This window comes from Macaca mulatta, chromosome 15 (assembly GCF_049350105.2).
Source record: "Macaca mulatta isolate MMU2019108-1 chromosome 15, T2T-MMU8v2.0, whole genome shotgun sequence".
NCBI classification, from domain to species: Eukaryota; Metazoa; Chordata; class Mammalia; order Primates; family Cercopithecidae; genus Macaca; species Macaca mulatta.
Window position 1 is genome coordinate 52,792,354 of NC_133420.1, and position 21,625 is coordinate 52,813,978.

The 21,625-nt window shown below is 36.9% G+C and overlaps 1 protein-coding gene across 37 annotated transcripts in view; it reads right to left on the minus strand.

Annotated features, from left to right (window-relative positions):
- The window catches only part of FKTN (fukutin), a 75,962-nt gene that overhangs the window by 39,121 nt on the left and 15,216 nt on the right, over positions 1-21,625 (minus strand). For 35 of the 37 annotated variants that reach the window (XM_077965407.1, XM_077965405.1, XM_077965406.1 and 32 more), the window contains 4 exon segments: positions 13,849-13,908; positions 8,878-9,081; positions 5,751-6,028; positions 3,222-3,354 (listed from right to left, as the gene is read on the minus strand). In XM_077965407.1, coding sequence (XP_077821533.1) covers positions 3,222-3,354; positions 5,751-6,028; positions 8,878-9,081; positions 13,849-13,908 — 675 coding nt within the window. 37 annotated transcript variants of the gene reach the window in all.

A 21,625-nucleotide genomic window follows, 5' to 3' on the forward strand; every position in this document is an offset into this window, starting at 1 on the left:
TACCAACTTTTATTGTAGATGAGGAAAGCAAGGCTCAGAAAATCACCCAAAATCTTAGAGCAAATTAGTAGAAGTAAAACAAGAATGTTGCTATCTAGATATTCCTAGGCCAGGTGTACAGGTATTTCCAACTTTCCTTTTGGTTTTTCACTGATATTCAACAGGCTGGAGCTCATTAATTATCTTGTGATGGTTTTTGCTAAAACAAAATCAAATTCAGGAAAATGTATACTATTCTAGTTTTCGAACTTCATGGAAGATTGAGAAAATAATTAAAAGTAAATAAAGTCTCCCTCTCTTCCTGAACTATTTGATACTAAAACCATCAGATGGAGCAGAGCAAGAAAGGTTTTTGTGCAAAGGGATTGCCTGATATGGGGTGTCAGAGCCTGGGCAGGTAATGAGAGCACCCACATGAAGAGGGTAGGAGAGTGTCCAGGGTGGGAAGTCAGAGCCCAAGCAGGGTGAGGAGAGCCTCTCTGCAGAAGAGCAGCCAGGTGTGGGAAGTCAGAGCCTGAACAGGGTAAGAAGAGTGCCTCTACCTGGGTGCAGTCCAGCAGGGTATAGCAGTGCCCAGGTAGGGTGAGAAGAACAGCCACGTGGTGGGAGCAGGAAGGGGAGGACACGTGTTGGAAGACTGGTTACATACAGGGCGACTGAACAACTAAGTAAACATTAAGGACAATGGGAGTCAGGTTTCTCACGATTTGAGAAGGGAGTCGCAAATACGGAAATGAACTCTGTTGTTTAATTGGAACTTCGGACTGGAGATATCAATGTGAATTCAGAGGTTTCAATACATAGATACAGAAATAAATACACACAGACATACACACCCTACCCCTGTCCACTGAGAGAAACTTCCTGCAGCAAAACCCAAATAGCAATGGATACACCTGGCATCCGGGTCTTGGCTTCTAAAAGGAAATAGGACTTAAAGAAATGGCTGCTCCCAGGGTGGAGGTAGGAAAATTATAAGATGAACCCAGAATATCTTATAGTGCCAAAAAGTAATAAAGTGTTCAAAAAATAACAGAGACAAGTAAAAAGACACAGCATTGTGAAGGAGTTTCTACTGGCCAAATATGGAACAACCTGAAGATCAAAATACATAATGAAAATAATGGACTATAACCCATAGGGTAAAATAGGAAACCATTAATTTATATTGATATGAACAAATAAATTGAAAATGTAATGAGGAAAACAATATTTACATAGTTTTAAAGTAACTTCTTGCCAGACGCTTATTATTATAAAGGAAAAAACCAGAAACTTCATAGTGGTAAAGATATGAAGTTTCAGATAGCACTTTAATCAGGTGAACAATGTGAATATCAACAGTAATGGGACAAATCAAAATTATGCAGTGCCCAGTGAGATGTAATGAGAGCACAGCACCACTTCTATACCTTCTAAAGAAGTATAACCTAAATCTAACATGAGGAACCCCCAGACAAACCCCAAATGAGGGACACTGCACAAAACATCTGGCTTGTAACCTTCAGAAGTATTAGTCATGAAAGTAATAAAAGAACTGAGAAACTGTCCCAGACTGAAGAAGATTAAGGAGACAGGAAAATGAAGACAACGTGTGATTTTGAATCAAATCCTTTTATTACAAAGGTTATTACTGGGACAACTGACAAAACTTGAATAGGGATTAAATGGTAAAAATGTACATGTTAATTTCCTAGCTTTCATATCAAGACATGTAGAGAATGTTCCTCTGTTTTAAAAAATACTAAATTTTTTGAAGTTGTGGGACATCTGGTCAACATCTTACTCCCAAGTGGTTCAGAAAAAAAAAAAAAAGCTATTGGTACTGTACTTGCAGCTTTTATGTATTTAAAAGTGCTTTTTAAAAATTATTTTTAAAAAAGACAGGAGGCTGCTTTATGAGATCTATTAGATTAATTCATTGCTCGTTTTACACCAAAGCATTACATTTAAGACTGTTTGGCGCCATCAAGTGTTCAAATACATGTATGTTCACTTTAATTTGAAAACTGACCCTACTGGAGCTTTTCTTTGTGCCAGGTACAGTAGATACTGGGCCAACACAGGTAAATAAAAGAACACTTCTGTTACCAAGCAGTTCATAAAATTTGGTAAGAGGACGAGACAGATATTCATAATTCACTGTGATAATTGCTATAATAGACATGACAACCACAGCAAACTCCCTTAGGACAGGAAGAGCGGTCAAGTTTAAGCACAAAACTCCATCTCTTCTACTTCCTGTTATTACGTGGTAGGCATATGTCAGGCAGCACTTTTCTACTACAGTAGGCCCACCCATGCATGTGGTTTTTCAGCTTTTTATTCATGAGGCTGGCTGCATAAATGTCACAGCTCCACAATGACTTAAGGAAATAGGGCTAGGAAGGCCCACTTGGGTTTAGGTGCCACTCGGCTTTAGGTGCCAGTACACTAGATTAGAGAAACCTCAGATTTGTGGGTCTTGTGCACTTGACAGTAATGTACTTCATTTTTATAGCCCTCATGGATACAGTTTTCTTGGCAGGGAACCCCAGAAAATAAAGGGCAAGTGAAAGAATTCGGGTACCAAAACGCCACTGTAAATTTGCCTGTTTTCACTGTATCTCTGTGTTTCATGTCATCTCTTAGAGCTGAACTTTCATGCCTCTCAAAATCATTTTTATATCCCCAGGGCCAGAAGCCAGGGGAACACAATAAATGTGTATTGAATTGAAAGCTGCAGCAAGAGAACAAAGTTTTAAAAGCACTTGGTCTTTGTGTAGCACCTATCTTCAAAAACCTTCATAAATGCAAAAAAAAAAAAAAAATCATATTCAATGCCAACTCTGAAACAAACTGTATTTTCGTGAAGTCTTTTCTAAATCTACATAGTCCATCTTCTATAGTGGCTTTATCCTACTTGGACTGAGAATACACCACTTTTTACAAAGTTAATGCGCTATCTTAACTCAAGGCAGAAGCCAGTGCTAAATCTATTAAATTTATTCAAATAATAAATAAATATCAACCTATTGACTTAGAAAATAGTTTCTTAAGGTTAATTTTTAATCTACTTTTTAAAAAACTGAAAGAAAACAATCTAGAAGAAAAGAGACATATCAAAAAAGGATGTTTACTTTTCTATTTTCCATAAGCCCCTTCCTCTTCCCACCTTCAAATATTAAAAATAATCCCAACATTTTAATTAATTTAAAAGTACACATTTGGTTGTCTCTAACCTGAAAGAATGCTCGAGCTTCTTTATATCTACACTCAATAAACCTAGAGTGTGGTACTTCTTCTACAAAGTGCATTGGATCCTTTGGAATGAGAACTTCGAGTCCATCAACAGTAACTTGCTGTAACTCTGGCCTGAAAACAAAAGTTAAGATTTATTAATGAGGGGTCAGGGAAAAGGGGAGGGAGACCATTAGGACAAATACCTAATGCATGAGGAGCTTAAAACCTAGATAACAGGTTGACAGGTGCAGCAAACTACCATGGCACATGTATACCTATGTAACAAACCTGCACGTTCAGTACATGTATCCTACTACTTAAAGTAAAATTTTTAAAAATAATAATAATAAATAATTTTAAAAAGATTAAAAGGATTTAACCCAGAATACTGGTAGCCTCTTACAAATATCAAACATTAGCAAAATACCTAAACATCAAGCATAGTTTCATCAATTACTTCAGATATCAATTAGCAATTTTAATATGACCTTGAAAAATCTGACCTCAAACAGTTGAGTTTTAATTATTTTGGTTAACGTATTTATATATTAATATAGTTGTACTTGTTCATATACACTGTCATTTTAAGCAGAAACAAAAATTTTGTGACATAATTTTTAATTATCAGTTTACTTTTAGAGAAGTAAATGTTTTTAACACTTAAGTCACACAAGTTAATTACAATGGCCTGAGAATCTCATTAATGGGTAAAATGCTAATCTGCAAATCTATCTTATGTATTTTGGATGCCATGCTCTAAAAATATGATTTGAGAGTTTTCCATTCCTATTCATATAAAACTGTACAATGTAGAGATAGCTTTTATCTATTGTTACACATTTATATTTAATAAGTAACTGACAATTTTGAACTTTACTGAGTTATTAAACTTTGAAATAAATTCGCAAAACTTAAAAAAACTAAAAGATAATGTCTCCCTAAAGAAGGTTATTCGAAATACAGAATAAGAAAAAAACATGCAAAAAAGTGGTAAGAGAACAGTGAGTACTAAAATTTTTTATTAAAATAAGAGAAGTCAATAATAAAAACAAAGTATTTTTCTCCATCTCTACTCATTTTTTTTTTGATCATTTAATTTTGAAAATATGGCTTGGTTCAGAAAAGTTTTGACTTTCAATACACAAAAAATATAGAAGACTTCAGTTTTGAATATCTTTTTCAGTCATTCTCAAATATGTGACTTTAAGTACTAACAAGAAGGCAATCTCACATGATTCCAGATAGAAAGGGAGAGAGAAAACATATATATAATATTTTTTTTAAAGAAGGCAAGAATAAACATACCCTTACACTTCTCAAGTGTAACAGATAAGAATTATCTCACTGGAAGTTGCTAAGAAGGAGTTTTTAATGTGAAAATCCTTACAAATATTTACTGCTACCTTTACATCAGATTCTGCTATTCAAAGTAGACTGTAACATCATTATTGCTGATTTCAAAAGGAGAATAAAAGGGACAATTCTAGGTTAGAAACCTCATACTCCAAGTATAACTTCAAGAATGTTTTTAGTCCTGTAATTGTTAACATTACAAACTAAACCTAATCAATTTTACATGAGTTCCTTCAAATAACTGTTTGTCACAAGAAACATTTTTATTATTGCAATAGCCAAAGATAAATTATTGCACATGGTTTTAAAAAATATACAGGAAAGTGCATAACATAAAGGCACAAAATAATGAATTTTAAAGTAAACACCAAAGTCTCCACCACAGAAATAAAATTCTTTCGGCTTCCCTGTAGTTCTCTGTGTCCTCTATCTAGTCTTTTTTGGTACCTCTTGCTTAGCCTTCTTAATACTTTTACTGTAAGGGTGTACATCTATGAACATAATTTAGCAGGTGTTTGAATTTTTTATAAAAGTAATAATAGAATTTAGATTCTTTTGTGCCTTGTGTCATTCAGCATTGCAGGATTCATCCACGATGTGCATAGACCTCTAGTTTATTTTTCCCTGCTGTGTAATACTTCATTATATGAATATATATATATCAAAAATTACTTATCCCTTTATAGTTGTTGTTTTTTGTTTCTTTTTTTTTTGAGACAGAGTCTTGCTCTGTTGCCCAGGCTAAAGTGCGGTATCACAATCTTGGCTCACTGCAACCTCCGCCTCCGGGGCTCAAGCAATTCTCCTGCCTCAGCCTCCCCAGTAGCTGGGATTACAGGCACCTGCCATAATGCACGGATAATTTTTGTATTTTTTGTAGAGATGAGGTTTCACCATGTTGGCCAGGCTGGTCTGGAACTCCTGACCTCAGGTAATCTGCCCGCCTCGGCCTCTCAAAGTGCTGGGATTATGTGCATGAGTCACAGGGCCCAGCCAATCCTTTTATTGTTGAAGGACATTTGGGTTGCTTCTAATTTGGAGGCATTAAGAACAATGTTACTATAAACACTTATATAAATTATATATTAGATTTCAATACTCAAATGTAAAAACACTGCAAGAATTATGACTGAACATCACTCATTTCACATTTCACCTTTTGACTCTGAACTTACCTGTCAAAAGCTCCTGGATAACGACCAAACTGTAACTTTCGGAAGGGAACAAATTTCCTGTCAATGTGTTCTTTAAGTCTCAAGTGGCCGTGCCAGAGGTAGTTGCCACTCCTCTCATGGAAGACTACCAAGTGGATCGCATGAGCGGCCAGTTTGCAGATATAGTGCAGGGGGATTTCCGTTCCAGAAAGTGAGTCTATCCCATCTAGCCGGGGATCTTTACTCTCGATCTTTAGGCACTGAAATCCCATATTCTCAGCTATCCGAAACCAGCCTTCCTAGAACCAAAGAAGCATCAAACATCAAGAAACAACATTTAAACACGGAATATTTAAAGCCAAATACTAGTAGCAAAACAAAAGTGATTCTTACATTGAACTTGAGCCATATTTTTGTGCTAATCTGCTCTGTAAGAATATTTTTAAATGAAGGTGATGGGCAGAAGGTAGTGGTGGGAGAAAAAAGGAAAGTAGCAAAAATACTTTTATTATGTTAGCATAACAAAAAGTATGTAGCAGGAAAGATATAGCCAAAGACTCTTTATGGGTTGGGCTCTGTGCCTCGCCCCTGTAATCCCAGCGCTTTGGGAGGCTGAGGCAGGCGGATCACTTGAGCTCAGGAGTTTGAGACCAGCCTGGGCAACATGGTGAAACTCTGTCTCTACAAAAAATACCAAAAAAAAATTAGCTGGGGTGTGGTGGCATGCACCTGTAGTCCCAGCTACTTGAGGGCCTGAGCCAGGAGGATCGCTTGAACCTGAGAGGTCAAGGCTGCAGTGAGCCAAGATCGTGCCACTGCACTCAAGCCTGGGTGACAGAGTGAGACCCTGTCTCAAAAAAAAAAAAAAAACACTCTCTTTATGAAAATTAATACAAATCCCTTCCTTGGAATGAGAATGCTCATATCAGTGTTTTCTGGTTAGTTTCTATAAAGTAAATGTTGATTTAAGGACAGCACTTAAAATTAAACTTGTAATCCTTAATTCAACTTTTAATAATCTTTATCTTCAAAAGTACCTCAAAAAAGTAGTTCTTTCATCTCAGAGTTTACATCCCAGCATCTTAAAATACTACCATAATAGAACACCATCATAATGCAAATTATTAGAAAGTAAACAAACATACTGTAAGACAAGGTTCATTTTCCAACATCATTTGTTTCATTATCAACTGTAATATTCCCTTTTTCCCTTTTCTTTCTTGGTACACCTAAGAAGTAGAAAGCACTGACTGAGGGTGAGGGTAGCCAATTCAGAGAAAGACACTACTGAATAGAATAAAAGAAAGGCATTATCAGCTGACAAATTCAGGAAATATTTAAAAGGCAGCCAGAACTTGAGAGGAATGTGACCTTGGGTTATAGGAGGAAAGACTGACAGACAAAATAGGCAGAATTATGATATGGTTTGCTTTCTTATAACTATCAACAAGATAAGTAAAGAACAAAATAGTTGATCTGATCAATTGGTGTAAAGGCCTAGGTCAAGGTTGTGCTGTAAAAGTCCACTTCCAGTTGCCCTGGCAGAGGTCTGCTCACTTTATGGTAATGGCATTAACACAGAAAACTCACATGCAAATGGAGCCTTTCATTATTAGATCTAACAATCTGATTAGTTCCACATTGGGGGAAGTTTTGGGGGGGACTATCCAAGGACTCTTGAATCTCTTGAATAGCAGGATGCACATGTACAAAAGGATAAATTTGGGAGGCTGAGGTGGGTGGATCATTTGAGGTCAGGAGTTCAAGACCAGCCTGGCCAATATGGTGAAAACCTGTCTCTACTAAAAAAAAAAAAAAAAAATTAGCTGGGTGTGGTGGCATGCACCTGTAATCCCAGCTACTCGGGAGGCTGAGGCAGGAGAATCACTTGAGCCTGGGAGACGGAGGTTGCAGTGAGCAGAGATTGCACCACTGCACTCCAGCCTGGGTGACACAGCAAGATTCCGTCTCAAACAAACAAAGAATAAACTTGAACCCATGTGCTGATTCTGGGTACGGCTGAGCTTTTGCTTCTTCCTCTGACTAAGGTAGTATCAGTTTTGCCAATGGTGGCATATTCCCCTTCTTCTAAAATAGCGATTCTCAAGGCAAGTGGGACTGCACCCAACAGACATTTTAGAAATTTGTGGGGATATTTTTGGTTTATCATGATAATAAACTGGCATTTAGAGTCCTAGGCCAAGAACACTAGACATCCTACAATCCAAAATATGAAAATCTATCCTGTGTACTATGTAATTTCAAATGTCCTGTCAGATAATCACGTAGTAAAAAATTTGTTTATAATTGTCTGAGCCTTTATTTCTCAGGAATACAATAGTCACGTCAACGGAGAAACAATTTTACTTTTTTGTTGTTGGAAACTTGTGCGCTAATTTGGAAAATCATATTGCCAACAATATCATTCATAATATGAGTTTATATTTGTAGCTAACACATTCTGTGATCCTACTTCTAAATACAAGCATCGGAATTACTTTATTACGTCTTCTAGTATAGTCATTCTGGAACATCTGCACACTGAAATACATACCATTTCCTTTTATTTCTAGGTTATATTATAGTTAACGCATTATATTGATTTGGGGAATTATGTATATAAGAGGGTTGTAATTTCTATGAACTTCATTTGAGGAAAATAAAGGGACATTATAAAATATTCTTTGTAAAAATAAGCCTTGTAGGCTTTTTCTATGAGATACCAAACAGTTCAACAGAAATGACCTAAAAATACTGATATTGAGAAGATGTCCCCCGGCAAAAAAGCAGAATCTTTCCTCTCATCTTCCTGTTGTGAACATGGATGTGATATCTGGAGCTATGACAGCTATCCTGTGATAATGAGGTAAATGAATAAAGAATTTCAGAGACACAAGTCCTGACATCAGTGGCTAGCTAAACTAATATCAATAGCCACTAACCTTTTAACTTCTCATTATATAAGAAAAAGAAATCCCCTGTTTGCCTTAGTGATTAGTTGTATTGTTATTTATAGCTGAAAATATTCCTGATACAATTTATAAAGTGTTTTAGGAAATTTTTTAATGTTTTGCATTTTAAACCAGCCTAAACCCATACTATTTTGTAAAAAGAGAGACATTCCATTATCTGAAAGCAAATCACTTACCTCATTCTTCCATAGGTGATACTGCAGTGCAAATGCAGTAAAGTCTCTTGGAACACAGAAGAATGTGCATTGTGAAATGGAGCCTTGAGAAGTATTTTTGACTTGTTCAAAGTTCTTATTAATCAATTCCAATATCAAAGGATCAATAAGAAACACTGGTACATTTTGGTTGGATGTTAGCATAATAAATTTTTTAACTGCACGCTGTTTGAGAGAAAAAGAATTTTCGTATTTCCAGTAAGCCAACACAACAGCCTATTTTATAACATTTTAATGCATTAATTGCATAAGAATGCAGAGTATTTACCCAATAGATACTATGCTTATCATTGTGCTAAAAAATACAAATGATTAAATAGCACATATGGTCTCTGCTCTCAATAAGCAGTCTTCTAAGAAAGAGGAACATTTTCAATATAAGGTGAAATATGCTATAATAAAAACATATACAACATATTATAAAAGTACAGACCAGTAAGCTACAAATTTGCCGTACATCAAAAGGAGAAGAAATTTCACAGAGGAAGTGGTATCTGACATGAAAATGTGGGGCTTACAAAATTATTCTCTTAATGTTAGCTAAATCTTTTCAAGCAAAATTGAGATAACTATCTGTCAGCTTTTAAAAATCAGTCTTGTTAATCTTTCAAAAACAAAAATCAGTTGTTTGTACCATTTTTCTTCATGTGTGTAATGCTGCTTAATAATCTTTCAAAAGACTCAGACCAAAATACACTGCCTGTTTGATGACTGCCATGTATGCTTTTCTAATATCGCAATATTTCAAAATATAACTCTGCTGGGTAGTAACTAGGGTCCCCTACTGAAAAAAACAAAAATTCAACAGTAGAATGAAAACAGACTAAATCACACTTAGGAGTAAGTAATACCTAAGAGCAGCAAGGATAAACAGAGTATTTGGCATACACTATTGCTTAAAAGCCTACTTCAGTGAAAGCAAGACTTAAAGGAATGTTTGCCTACCAAAAGGTGCTTCATGAAATTAAGAATAAATTCTTATTCAGAAAATTTGAAGAAACTCATAAAAATATATACAAGATAAATAAATAAAGTATCAATTTTAAGGATAAAGCATGAGATAAAGCTAAGAATCAGTGTCATTATTTGTTTTTAGCGTACAGTATTATGCAAATACCAAGAATACAATAATCTCTGCCTTATAGGGGTTTATTACCTCAGTGTGAGAAACAGCTAAGTAAAAAGTTAGGATAAACAATGTTACACCAAAAAATTCAAGTTAGATGACAGAAATTTCTTTAAAAATACAATTTAACAAAACTATCACAAGATGAAACAAAATCTGAATTGCCCTATACCTATTAAGGAAACTAAATTTGTTAGGAAAAAAAAAAAACAGCCCTCAAAACAGCAAGGAAAAACTTCAGACTTAAGACAGTTCACTGGTGAATTCTATCATTTTTAAGGAAGAATACCAATTCTACAAAAACTTTCTCAGAAAATGGAGCAGGAGAAAATACTTCCTATCTGATTTTAAGAGGCCAGTACAATACTTAATAGCAAAACTTCTCTCGCCTGTAATCCCAGCTTTGGGAGGTCAAGGCAGGTGGATTACCTGAGGTCAGGAGTTCAAGACCAGGCTGGCCAACATGGCGAAACACTGTCTCTACTAAAAATACAAAAATTACCCTGGCGTGGTGGCGTGCACCTGTAGTCCCAGCAACTTGGGAGGCTAAGGCAAGAGAATCACTTGAACCCGGGAGGTGGAGGTTGCAGTGAGCCGAGATCACACCACCACACTCCAGCCTGGGCAACAGAGAGAAACTTCATCTCAAAAAAAAAAAAAAAAAAGCAAAACCCGACAAAGACATTACAGAAACAAAGTATAGTCCACCATCCCTCAAGAACATAGATGCAAAAATACTTAATAAAATATTAGAAAATCAATTCTAGTAACTAAAAAAAGATAAAAAGGAAAGTAAATATCATGACCAAATAGTATTTATCCTAGGAATGAAAGGTTACTTTAGCATATGAAAATCAATCAATAAAATGTGACAAATCAACAGAAAAAAGGGAAAAACTATGATAATTTCAATATAGAAAAAAGCATTTGACAACATTCAATATCTATTCACGACTTAAAACTTTCAGCAAACCAGGAATAAAATACATCCTCAACTTGATGAAAGGCATGAACAGAAAATCTATTACTGAGTCGTGTGGGAGTTCTTCACATATCTCTGATACCCTTCCTTTGTGAGATAAATGTTTTACAAATATTTTCTACTCTGTGGCATGCTTATTCATTTTCTTAATGGTGTTTTTTGATGAGGAGAAGTTTAAAATTTTAATAGTCCAATTTAGCTATTTTTTGTGTGTATGTGTCTTCTAGGGTTATTGCTTTCTGTGCTTTACACTAGGATAAAAAACAAGAAAGAAATGATTTTGGAAGAAAGATGAGATAACAGAACTACTACATAAAAGGTACTTTAATGTTTGTTTAATGGATCTCAGCTTGGTGTTAAATACAAATATGATGAACACACATAGCTTTATTACCATTATTAATAGAAATACAGATTAGGTCAGGGTCAAGGAGAGATTCTATAACTCACCTTCTAAACACATCCTCCAAGTTGTTATCAATACAATCATTAATGCTCCCTGGAAACGTGTTCGATTGATTCTAAATCCAATTAATTCTAAATCAATATTATCATCTGACGTTCAGTAATTCATTTTGTTTATAAGAATGAAAAACATCTTGTTGAAAAGAGATTATACTGAGACCACAATAGCCTATTCATCTGCCTGCGTATTAAAATTTTATTAAAACCTAAAAAGGCTTGGCAGGACTTGCTCTTAGTAAAAGACTAGTTCCTAATTATTATCATTTTCTTTTCTAAGTGCTCCCAAGTCATCTGTTTAATAACTCAATAAACATTGAGCCCTAGAATTTTACCAGGGCTCAATATCACACTATTGATGAGATTTCACCTTTTATTCCTTCTAAAAGTTTAGAAGTATATTAGTACTTCTGCTTTCCTGTGATTTTGCAAATATAGTGATTCACTGACCACATTTACAATTTTTTTTAGTCCCCTCAATGTAAAAGAGTATAAAGAGAACTCACTGAATGTAAGCTGCTCTTCAACTTTTTGCTTGAGTACCATGGAAGTAAAGACTTTGAAAAAAATCCATTATTTTCTCCCACCTCAAGGATCATTTCTTGAATGAAAAGGATAGAGTCACGCTACTTTTTTCTATTATTTTAAGCTTTAAATTTTTCACAAATTCCATTTAAAAATGTATCAGTGAACTTGTACCTTCTCCGACTGCTCTATTTACTAAAAGGTTTGGGAATGTTGTCAGAACGTTGTTGGTTAATACTGATAAAGGAAAACCTTTTATCCAACTGAAGCTACTACAACTTTAAATTTTTTTCTGAAATTGCTTTTCAGTGTACAGATGAAGACTCCTAATAAATGGCAAACCTGGGCCGGCCGCGGTGGCTCAAGCCTGTAATCCCAGCACTTTGGGAGGCCGAGGCGGGCGGATCACGAGGTCAGGAGATCGAGACCATCCTGGCTGGCGCGGTGAAACCCCGTCTCTACTAAAAATACAAAAAGAAATTGGCCGGGCGTGGTGGCGGGCGCCTGTAGTCCCAGCTACTCCGGAGGCTGAGGCAGGAGAATGGCGTGAACCCGGGAGGCGGAGCTTGCAGTGAGCCGAGATCGCGCCACTGCGCTCCAGTCTGGGCGACAGAGAGAGACTCCGTCTCAAAAAAATAAAAAATAAAAAATAAAAAATAAATGGCAAACCTGAAAAATTTATGTTTCTCTAAGTATCATCACATCTTATAATGTTAAAATGTATGATAGATCACCACTATTGCCTTTGGCTGTTAAATACTGAATTTTAAATCTCAGCAAATTGCTTCAACCACAGGATGATAAATCTGGTCCAAGTATTACATGTATGTGTTTTCTAAGGGTGGCATGGATGTAGAGAAGAGTTACAGAGAAGCATACAAAATACTTCTTTTTAATTTAATCTAAAATCTTTATAACTGTGACTGGGTAGTATAAATTCCAAGTATATCATGCTTACCTTTATCCTCAGAATACCCTAAATTCACAGAGCAAAACAATTGCTATTTTTTAATAAATTGAAAGTTTACATTGATACTTATAGACTAGAGAGCTGGGAAGCCTGATAAGAGGATATCCCCAACTTTACTTTTAAACAGTAGTTCAAAATCTACTTGGTGTTAGCAATGACCTAAAATGACCACTGCTTGGCGATCTGAAAATCCACTCTAATTTAAAGAGTTCCACATCTCTGGTTATAGAGAAGCCAAAGATTGAAGTGTATCAAGAAATATCTGGTCATTCCCATAATGTATACTAACAGAATAAATGTTGTGTTTTATTAGTAACCCAGCAATGTTTTTCTTTCTAAATTTAGTTTTAAAACATAGGAAAATATATTTCATCAGTGCATAGGTTCTGAAATTTGTAAAACAAAACAAGGATATATTGTGTATATTGCTGGTTTCCTCTCATCTTATAAAGGAACTATGTTGAATAGATTTTTATTCCTGATCATTACTTGTCCCTTATTCAAATATTCATCTGAATATTTGATTCATATATTCATTCATTTAGAGAAACACCATAGCTCAGTGAATGAGGGTTTTAGAGGCAGACAGAATCTGGTCTTACCAAATTATTAGTCAACTAACCTTAATCTCTCTAAGTGAATTGAGAGTAACAATATTTACTCACTTCTTAAAGTTTCTATAAGGACTAAATAAGACATTGCATAAAGCACTCAGTAAAGGGCCTGTTCCTTACCTGCCACTACCAACTGGTCACCCACCACACAAGGTAGCTATTATTACTACCATCATTCAACAAATACTTACGGAGTAAATGAATGAACTAAACGAACATTATAATTGAGAAATTTCTTGTTTATTCTACATACCCACTGTGTGCTATCAAATCCAATTCGGCTTCCTTTGGATTTTGACAAACCAGCTCCATTCTAGGAAGATAACAAAAGAACTTTTGAGTAAATTCAAAGCTCAGCATATAACATTACATTTTGGTTAGGCATGAGATTCAAAATACAATTAGCTTATAATCATTAAAAAGCATTATCCAATATCTATTTTTCACATAGTCATGAGCTAAGAATTCTAAATTTTTATGATATGAAAATCCAAGATGGAAAACATTGATAGATTTGTAGTAAGTTAATTAAGTTATTAAATAATAAGGTAGACATGGTCAACATCTCTGAATCAATTAATTTCCATCAATGAATGGCAAACTCTTTGGAATTAGGGTTTGTCTGTTAAGGTCTATGGCTATATCTGCAATCTCAACATATCTCCAAATATAAAATTAGTGTTTGTAGACTTTGGCAAAGTGATAAAGTATAATGTTTATTGAGGAGCTCGTGTGTTTGACACTTCCATATATGGATTATGTATACTCATTGACCCCTCACAACAATCCTGCAAGGTAAACATTATTGTTTTGCAGATAGCACCAGTACGCACACTTTACCTAACATACATCATAATTTTGAATGTTGAAGTTTTTATAAAAGATATTTCAGGTCTAGAGCATCAGATGAAAGAAAATTATTATGAGTTTCCATCTGATAGCCCCAAAATACTTTAGAGTAACAGGAGAAAGAATGTCTGATGTTCTAGAGACAACAGGAAGAATGTTTCAAGCTTAAAGAAGATCCAAATAAGTTTCTTATGCCTTGAGTGCATACTTTATCTATAAGCTATAGATGGGAGGATGCTGAAGAACAATTAGAGTAGCCTCACCCTAAAAATGAAATGGGCTCTAAGTTCCTAAACCTCATTTCCCCATTAAACCTCACATTCAAGGGTAGGGACCAAGTCCAATCCATCTTTGTATCACCAGTAGTACCTAGGATAGTGCTTGATGATTTGTATAGCTTAGTAAAGGTTTGTTAATTGGAAGGAGAGAGGAAGGGATGGAGAAATGAACATACTAAGTAATTAAGACAGAGCCAGAACTGGTCTCTCCTCACAAGCTCTGCAACTTAACCAATAACATTTTAATACTAAGGGATGTTTGAGAAAAAAACAACCGTAATCTTCAAACCTGAAAAAAAACTGCAAACATTGTAATATGGCTACTTGCTCACCTTAGTCCTACATTAGTTGATTAGACTATATTTCTGAGCTGTTTAATTTGTTGAGTTTGGGATAAGCAAATTTCTAGTGAACGAGCATGTTATTTTTATAATAGCTTTATTGAGATATAATTCACATACCATAAAATCTGCCTTTCTAAAGTGATTTTTAGTATGTTTAGAGTTGTGCAACTATTACCACTGTCTAATTCCAGAATATTTTAATCACTCCAAAAAGAAACTATGTTCCTATTAACAGCCACTCCCCTTTCTCCACTCAGTCCCAATCATAACGCTAATTATCTTCTCTGTGGATTTGCCCATTATGGACACTACATAAAAATGGAATCATATATGTGGCCTTTTACATCTGGTTTTTCACTGAGCATAATGTTTTCAAAGTTCATTCATTCATGCTTTGGCATAAATCAGTACTTTATTTCCTTTTATGGCTAACATTCCATTGTATATTCATTCATTAATTGATGAACATTTAGGTTATTTCCAGCTTTTTTGGTGGCTACTATGAAAAATGCAATCAGAAATATTCATGTTTCATAATCATTCTCTTGTACACACTGACAACTTACCTCCATCTGACTTCATTTTACTTGCTCAGCAAAAGCCCAACTTTCTACTTCTTCTGCACCTGCAATTGTGCAGCTAAAGTGGCTGCTGACTAATTATCACTTTATTACTATTATTATTACTATTATTATTGAAACAGGGGTCTCTGTTGCCCAGGCTGTTGCAGTGGCGTGATCACAGTTCACTGCAGCCTCAACGTCCCAGACAAGTGATCCTCCTACCTCAGTCTTCCTAGCAGCTGAAACTATAGAGGCATGTACTACCACACCCAGCTAATTTTTGTATTTTTCGTAAAGACAGGTTCTCACCTTATTGCATTGGCTGGTCTCAAGCAATCCACTTGTTTCTGCCTCCCAAAGTGCTGGGATTCCAGGTGTGAGACACCATGCCTGGCTGATGTCGCTTTAAATTCATGACTACTAAACTCAAGTGGGGCTTTAATTCTGCTCAGAAATCATACTACATCCCCCTTGTGTATTAACTGTCTCATTCTCTTAGATGACTTTTCTCCCTCTTTTCTCTAACACCTCCCTATCCTATCTTTCAACTTATGGCATTGCTTTCTATTTCACTGAGAAAAAAGAAATTTGAAAATAATTTTCAAAAGCCCCTCACCACATCTTCCCACCCACTGCACAAGAATTGAATCCATATAATACGACTTCCCTTCTGTCATAACAGATGAATTGTCTATGTTCCTATCTAAAGCCAGCCTCTCCACTTATGCACTAAATCCCATCCTCCCTTGACTGGACAAAGACATTGCTCCAGCAATTTTTCTTTCTCTGATGGATCATTCCCATCAGTATACAAACATGATTTATTCCATCTTAAAACACTAATAATTAAAACAAAACACAAAAACTTCTCAACTCCTCTCTTCCCAAAGAACAACTTTCTGTTCCCCATTACAGCAAAACTCTTAATGGTTTGTCTCTTCTCATTGCCGCCAATTCCTCTCCTCCCATGAACTCACTTCATTTTAAATTCACTCTGCTGAGCATCATGAAGATCACCAATGACCTGCACACTGCTAAATCCAATAGTCAATTATCAGTACTTATATTATTTGATATACCAAGAATTGTTGATAACCCCTACCTACTGAAACACTTCTACTGAAACACTTCATTCACTTAGCTCTCTGTATCACCATATTTCTGTTTTTTCTCTATTTCTCTCTGGCTACTTCTTTAGTCTAACTTGCTGGTTCTTCTCACTTCCCTGATGCGGAGGGTCCTAAAGCTCAGATGTTGAGACTTCCTCTCTTCCCCTTTAAAAATCTATATTCATTTCCTTGGTATCTCATCTAGTTGTATGGCTTTAAATACCATCTATATGCTTACAACACTCAATTTGTACACCCAACCCATTCTACCCAGGCTTATATAGCCAATTGTCTATTCACCTTCTTCATTTAAAGGTCAAATAGGCACCTGATACGCTTTGGATCTGTGCCCCACCAAATCTCAGATTGAACTGTAATCCCCAGTGTTGCAGGTAGTACCTGGTGGGAGGTGACTGTATCATGTAAACAGTTTCTCATGATTGGTTTAGCACAATCCCTTTGGTGCTGTTCTTGTGATAATGAGTGAGTGATTTATCCCAGGATCTAGCTGTTTAAAAACTGTAGCACCTCCTCCCTCTCTCTCTTCTTCCTGCTCCAGCCATATGAAGTGCTGGTTCCGCCTTCACCTTCTGCCATGATTCTAAGTTTCCTGAGGCCTCCACAGAAGCCAAGCCAATGCCAGTATCATGCTTCCTGTACAGCCTGTAGAGCCATGAGCCAATTAAACTTTTCTTTATAAATTACCCAGTCTCAGGTATTTCTTTATAGCAATGCAAGAACAGATTAACCACAGAAAATTGGTACCAGGAGAGCAGTATTGCTGTAAGGTATCTGTAAATGTGGAAGTAACTTTGGAACAGTGTAATAGACAGAGGGAAAGTTTGGAGGGCTCAGAAGAAGACAGGAAGATGAGGGAAAAATTGAAACTTCCTAGAGACTTGCTGAATGGTTGCGATCAAAATGCTTATGGGATATGGACAATGAAGTCCAGGCTGAGGAGGTCTCAGATGGAAATCAGGAACTTATTGGGAGGTGAAGCAAAGGTCACTTTTGTTATACCTTAGCAAAGAACCTGGCTGCATCGTGCCCTGGCCCTAGAGATCTGTGAAACTCTGAACTCGAGAGTGACAGTTTAGGGTACGTGGAAGAAGAAATTTCTTTTTTTTTTTTTTTTGAGACAGAATTTCACTCTTGTTGCCCAAGCTGGAGTGCAGTGGCATGACCTCGGCTCACTGCAACCTCCACCTTCCGGTTTCAAGCAATTCTCCTGCCTCAGCCTCCTGAGTAGCTAGGATTACAGGCATCCACCACCACGTCCAGCTAATTTTTGTATTTTTAGTAGAGACAGGGTTTCACCATGTTGGCCAGGCTGGTCTCGAACTCCTGACCTTGTGATCTGCCCACCTTGGCCTCCGAAAGTGCTGGGATTATAGGCATGAGCTACCATGCCCAACCCAGAAGAAGAAATTTCTAAGCAGCAAAGAGTTCAAGATCTGACCTGGCTGCTTCTAACAACCTATGCTTATATGATATAAAATTGGAACTTATATTTAATAGGGAAGCAGGGCATACATGTTTGGAAAATTTGCAGCCTGGTCATGTGACAGAAAAGAAAAGTCCATTTTCAGGGGAGGAATTTAAGCAGGCTGCAGAAATTTGCATTAGCCAAGACAATGGGGAAAAGGCCTTGAAGGAATTTCAAAGACCTTTGAGGTAGCCCCTCCCATCACAGGCCTGGAGACCTAGGAGGGAAGAATAGTTTGGTGGGCCAGGCCCAGCACCTGCCACCCTGAGTAGCCTCAGGACACTGCTCTCTGCATTCCAGGTGCTCTAGCTCTAGCCTTGGCTCAAAGCAGCATAGGTACAGATCAGGCTGCTGCTTCAGAGGGCACAAGTTGTAGAGCTGCCCAAGGCCTTGGGAGCCCACCCCCGTGTACCCTGGACATGAGACATGGAGTCAAAGAGATTATTTTGGGGTTTTAAGACTTAATGAGTAACCTGCTGGGTTTTGGACTTGCATGGGGCCTGTAGCCCCTTTCTTTTGGCCAATTTCTCCCTTTAGGAACAGGAGTATTTGCCCAATGACTGCACCCCCACTGAGTCTTGGGGGTAACTAACTTGTTTTTGATTTTACAGGTTCATAGGTGGAAGGGACTTGTGTCGTTTCAGATGAGACTTTGAACTTCTGAGTTAATGCTGGAATAAGTTAAGACTTTGAAGGACTGTTGGGAAGGCATGATTATATTTTGCAATGTGAGAGGATCATGAGATTTGAGGGGCCAGGGGCAGAACAATATGGTTTAGATCTGTGTCCCCACCAAATCTCACGTCAAATTATAATCCCCAGTGTTGGAAATGGGGCCTAGTGGGAGGTAACTGGATTGTGGGGACAGTTTCTCATGAATGGTTTAGCACCATCCTCTTGGTGCTATTCTTGTGATAGGCAGTGAGTGAGTTCCCCTAAGATCTGGCTGTTTAAAAGTGTGTAGCATCTCCCCACTTTCTCTTTTCCTCCTGTTCTGGCCATGTGAGGTACAGGCTCCCACTTCACGTGCTGCCATGATTGTAAGTTTCCTGAGGCCTCCCCAGAAGTTGAGCAGATGCTAGCATCATGCTTCCTGTACAACCTGCAGAACGATGAGCCAATTAAACCTCTTTTCTTTATAAACTACCCTGCCTCAGGTATTTCTTTATAGCAATGCAAGAACAGATGAATACAGCACCTTAAACTTAACATGTACAAAAAAACTCCTGATTTTCACCATTCCTCAAACTTGCTCTTTCCAGTCTTACCCATCTCAGTAAACAGCAATTTTGCCATTCCAATTACTTAGGACAAAAATACTAGAGTTATCCCTGATTCACTTCTGTCACTCTAATACCCTACATCTAACCCATCAACAAATCCTGAAAACTCTAACTTTCCATTTCTCACTAACTCTACCATCAACTCTCTTGTCCAAATCATTATCATCTCTTATGTAAATTACTAGAATAGCCTTCTAACTGGTCTCTCTGTGTATTAATCTGTTTTCACACTGCTGATAAAGACATACCTGAGACTGGGCAATTGATAAAAGAAGTTTAATGAACTCACAGTTTCAAGTGGCTGGGGAGGCCTCACAATCATGGCAGAAGGTGAAAGCTACGTCTTACATGGCAGCAGACAAGAGAGAATCAGAATCATGCAAAAGGGGAAATCATCAGATCTCCCCTTATAAAATCATCAGCTCTCATGAGACTTATTTGTTACCACAAGAACAGTATGGGGGAAACCACCTCCATGATTCAATTATCTCCCACCAGGTCCCCCCGTCAGCACATGGGAATTATGGGAGCTACAATTAAAGATGAGATTTGGGTGGGGACACACCCAATCTATTCTCATCAGAGTGGCCAGACTACTTGTTTTAAAACAATAGTCAGATCATGTCGCATAGCTCAAAACCTTCCTATGTTTCCCAGTCTCACTCAGGATAAAAGTCAAAGTCCTTATAATGGCTTACAAGACCCTAAGTAATAGGAAACTCTAACCTTACCTACTATTCTCCCCATCACTCATTTGTCTACAGCCACATTGATCTCTATGCTGTTCTCAAAACTGATAGACATATTCCTGCCTCAGGGCTTTTGTACTTCCTTTGTTTTCTACTTAGTATGCTTCTACTCTAGATATCAAAATACTCATTCTCTTTGAACAGGTTGTGTCTTCTATTTGTAATGACCTTTCCATCTTTTTCACTTGAGGAACTCCTCATCCTACAAGACCAACTCAAATTATTATTTCATCCAGGAAATATTCAGTAATCGCTTTCCCAAGTATGTTATTCAGTAGTCTCTCTTTCCTGTAAACCTTGTACTTACCTCAGCTTGAAGGGACAAGGTTAAGGACATTGGAGGGTTCAGTTTTAGAGGGCCCGAAGATTATATTATTTTGTTAGTACTCCCCCACTTTTTTTTTGTTTTGAGACGGAGTCTCACTCTGTCATCCAGGCTGGAGTGTAGTGGCGTGATTTCAGCTCACTGCAACCTCCTCCTCCCGGGTTCAAGCGATTCTCCTGCCTCAGCTTCCTGAATAGCTGGGATTACAGGCAGGCATATGTCACCACACCCATCTAATTTTTGTATTTTTGGTAGAGACAGGGTTTTGCCATGTTAGCCAGGCTGGTCTCAAACTCCCGATCTCAGGTGATCCACCCACCTCGGCCTCCAAAAGTGCTGGGATTACAGGCATGAGCCACCGTGTCCAGCCATTGGCCCTTCTTAAGAAAGAATGTAAAAATATCTTTTGCAAATAAAATAGCTTTAAAATAAAATAAGTAGCTTTAAACTCCAAGGTAGCAAATACTAGAGTATTCTTTCCTGAAAAGCCTGAAAGCTTTGCAGTCCTTCTTACCATAGTGCTGCAGGCATTTACTGCTACTAAATTTGGGTTGGAATCAAAGATAAAATCCATTTTTCATCCCTATCTCTATCACATAATCTTAAGGGTCTCTGAAAATCACCTTTAAGTTCAAGGATGACTTAGAATCTTGGTTTTTATGTTGATGACGCTAACCTATAATTTCACACTGATCAAGACTATGATTCTGTACTCTTTGGCTACCAAATCAAACATTTAATTGAACTAGAAATAATTTTTACATGAATTTATTTATCTAAGCATATCCCACAAAACACTGCTCATTGAACAACAGAGGAATACAATTTAGATATAATCAGTAAACAAAGTTAACAATAGTTCAGGTTCTCTTCCTATGTCAGAAGAAAACCATTAGAAAACTGAGGATGCATCTATACTTCACTAAAGTTTGAGTTCAAAAATGCTGCATATAAGTGAGATTTAGTTTAACAAAAACCCAAAAGCTTAAAATTTTTCCAAAATGACATTGAAAAAAATTTAAAAGTTGGTATCTTTAGCATCTA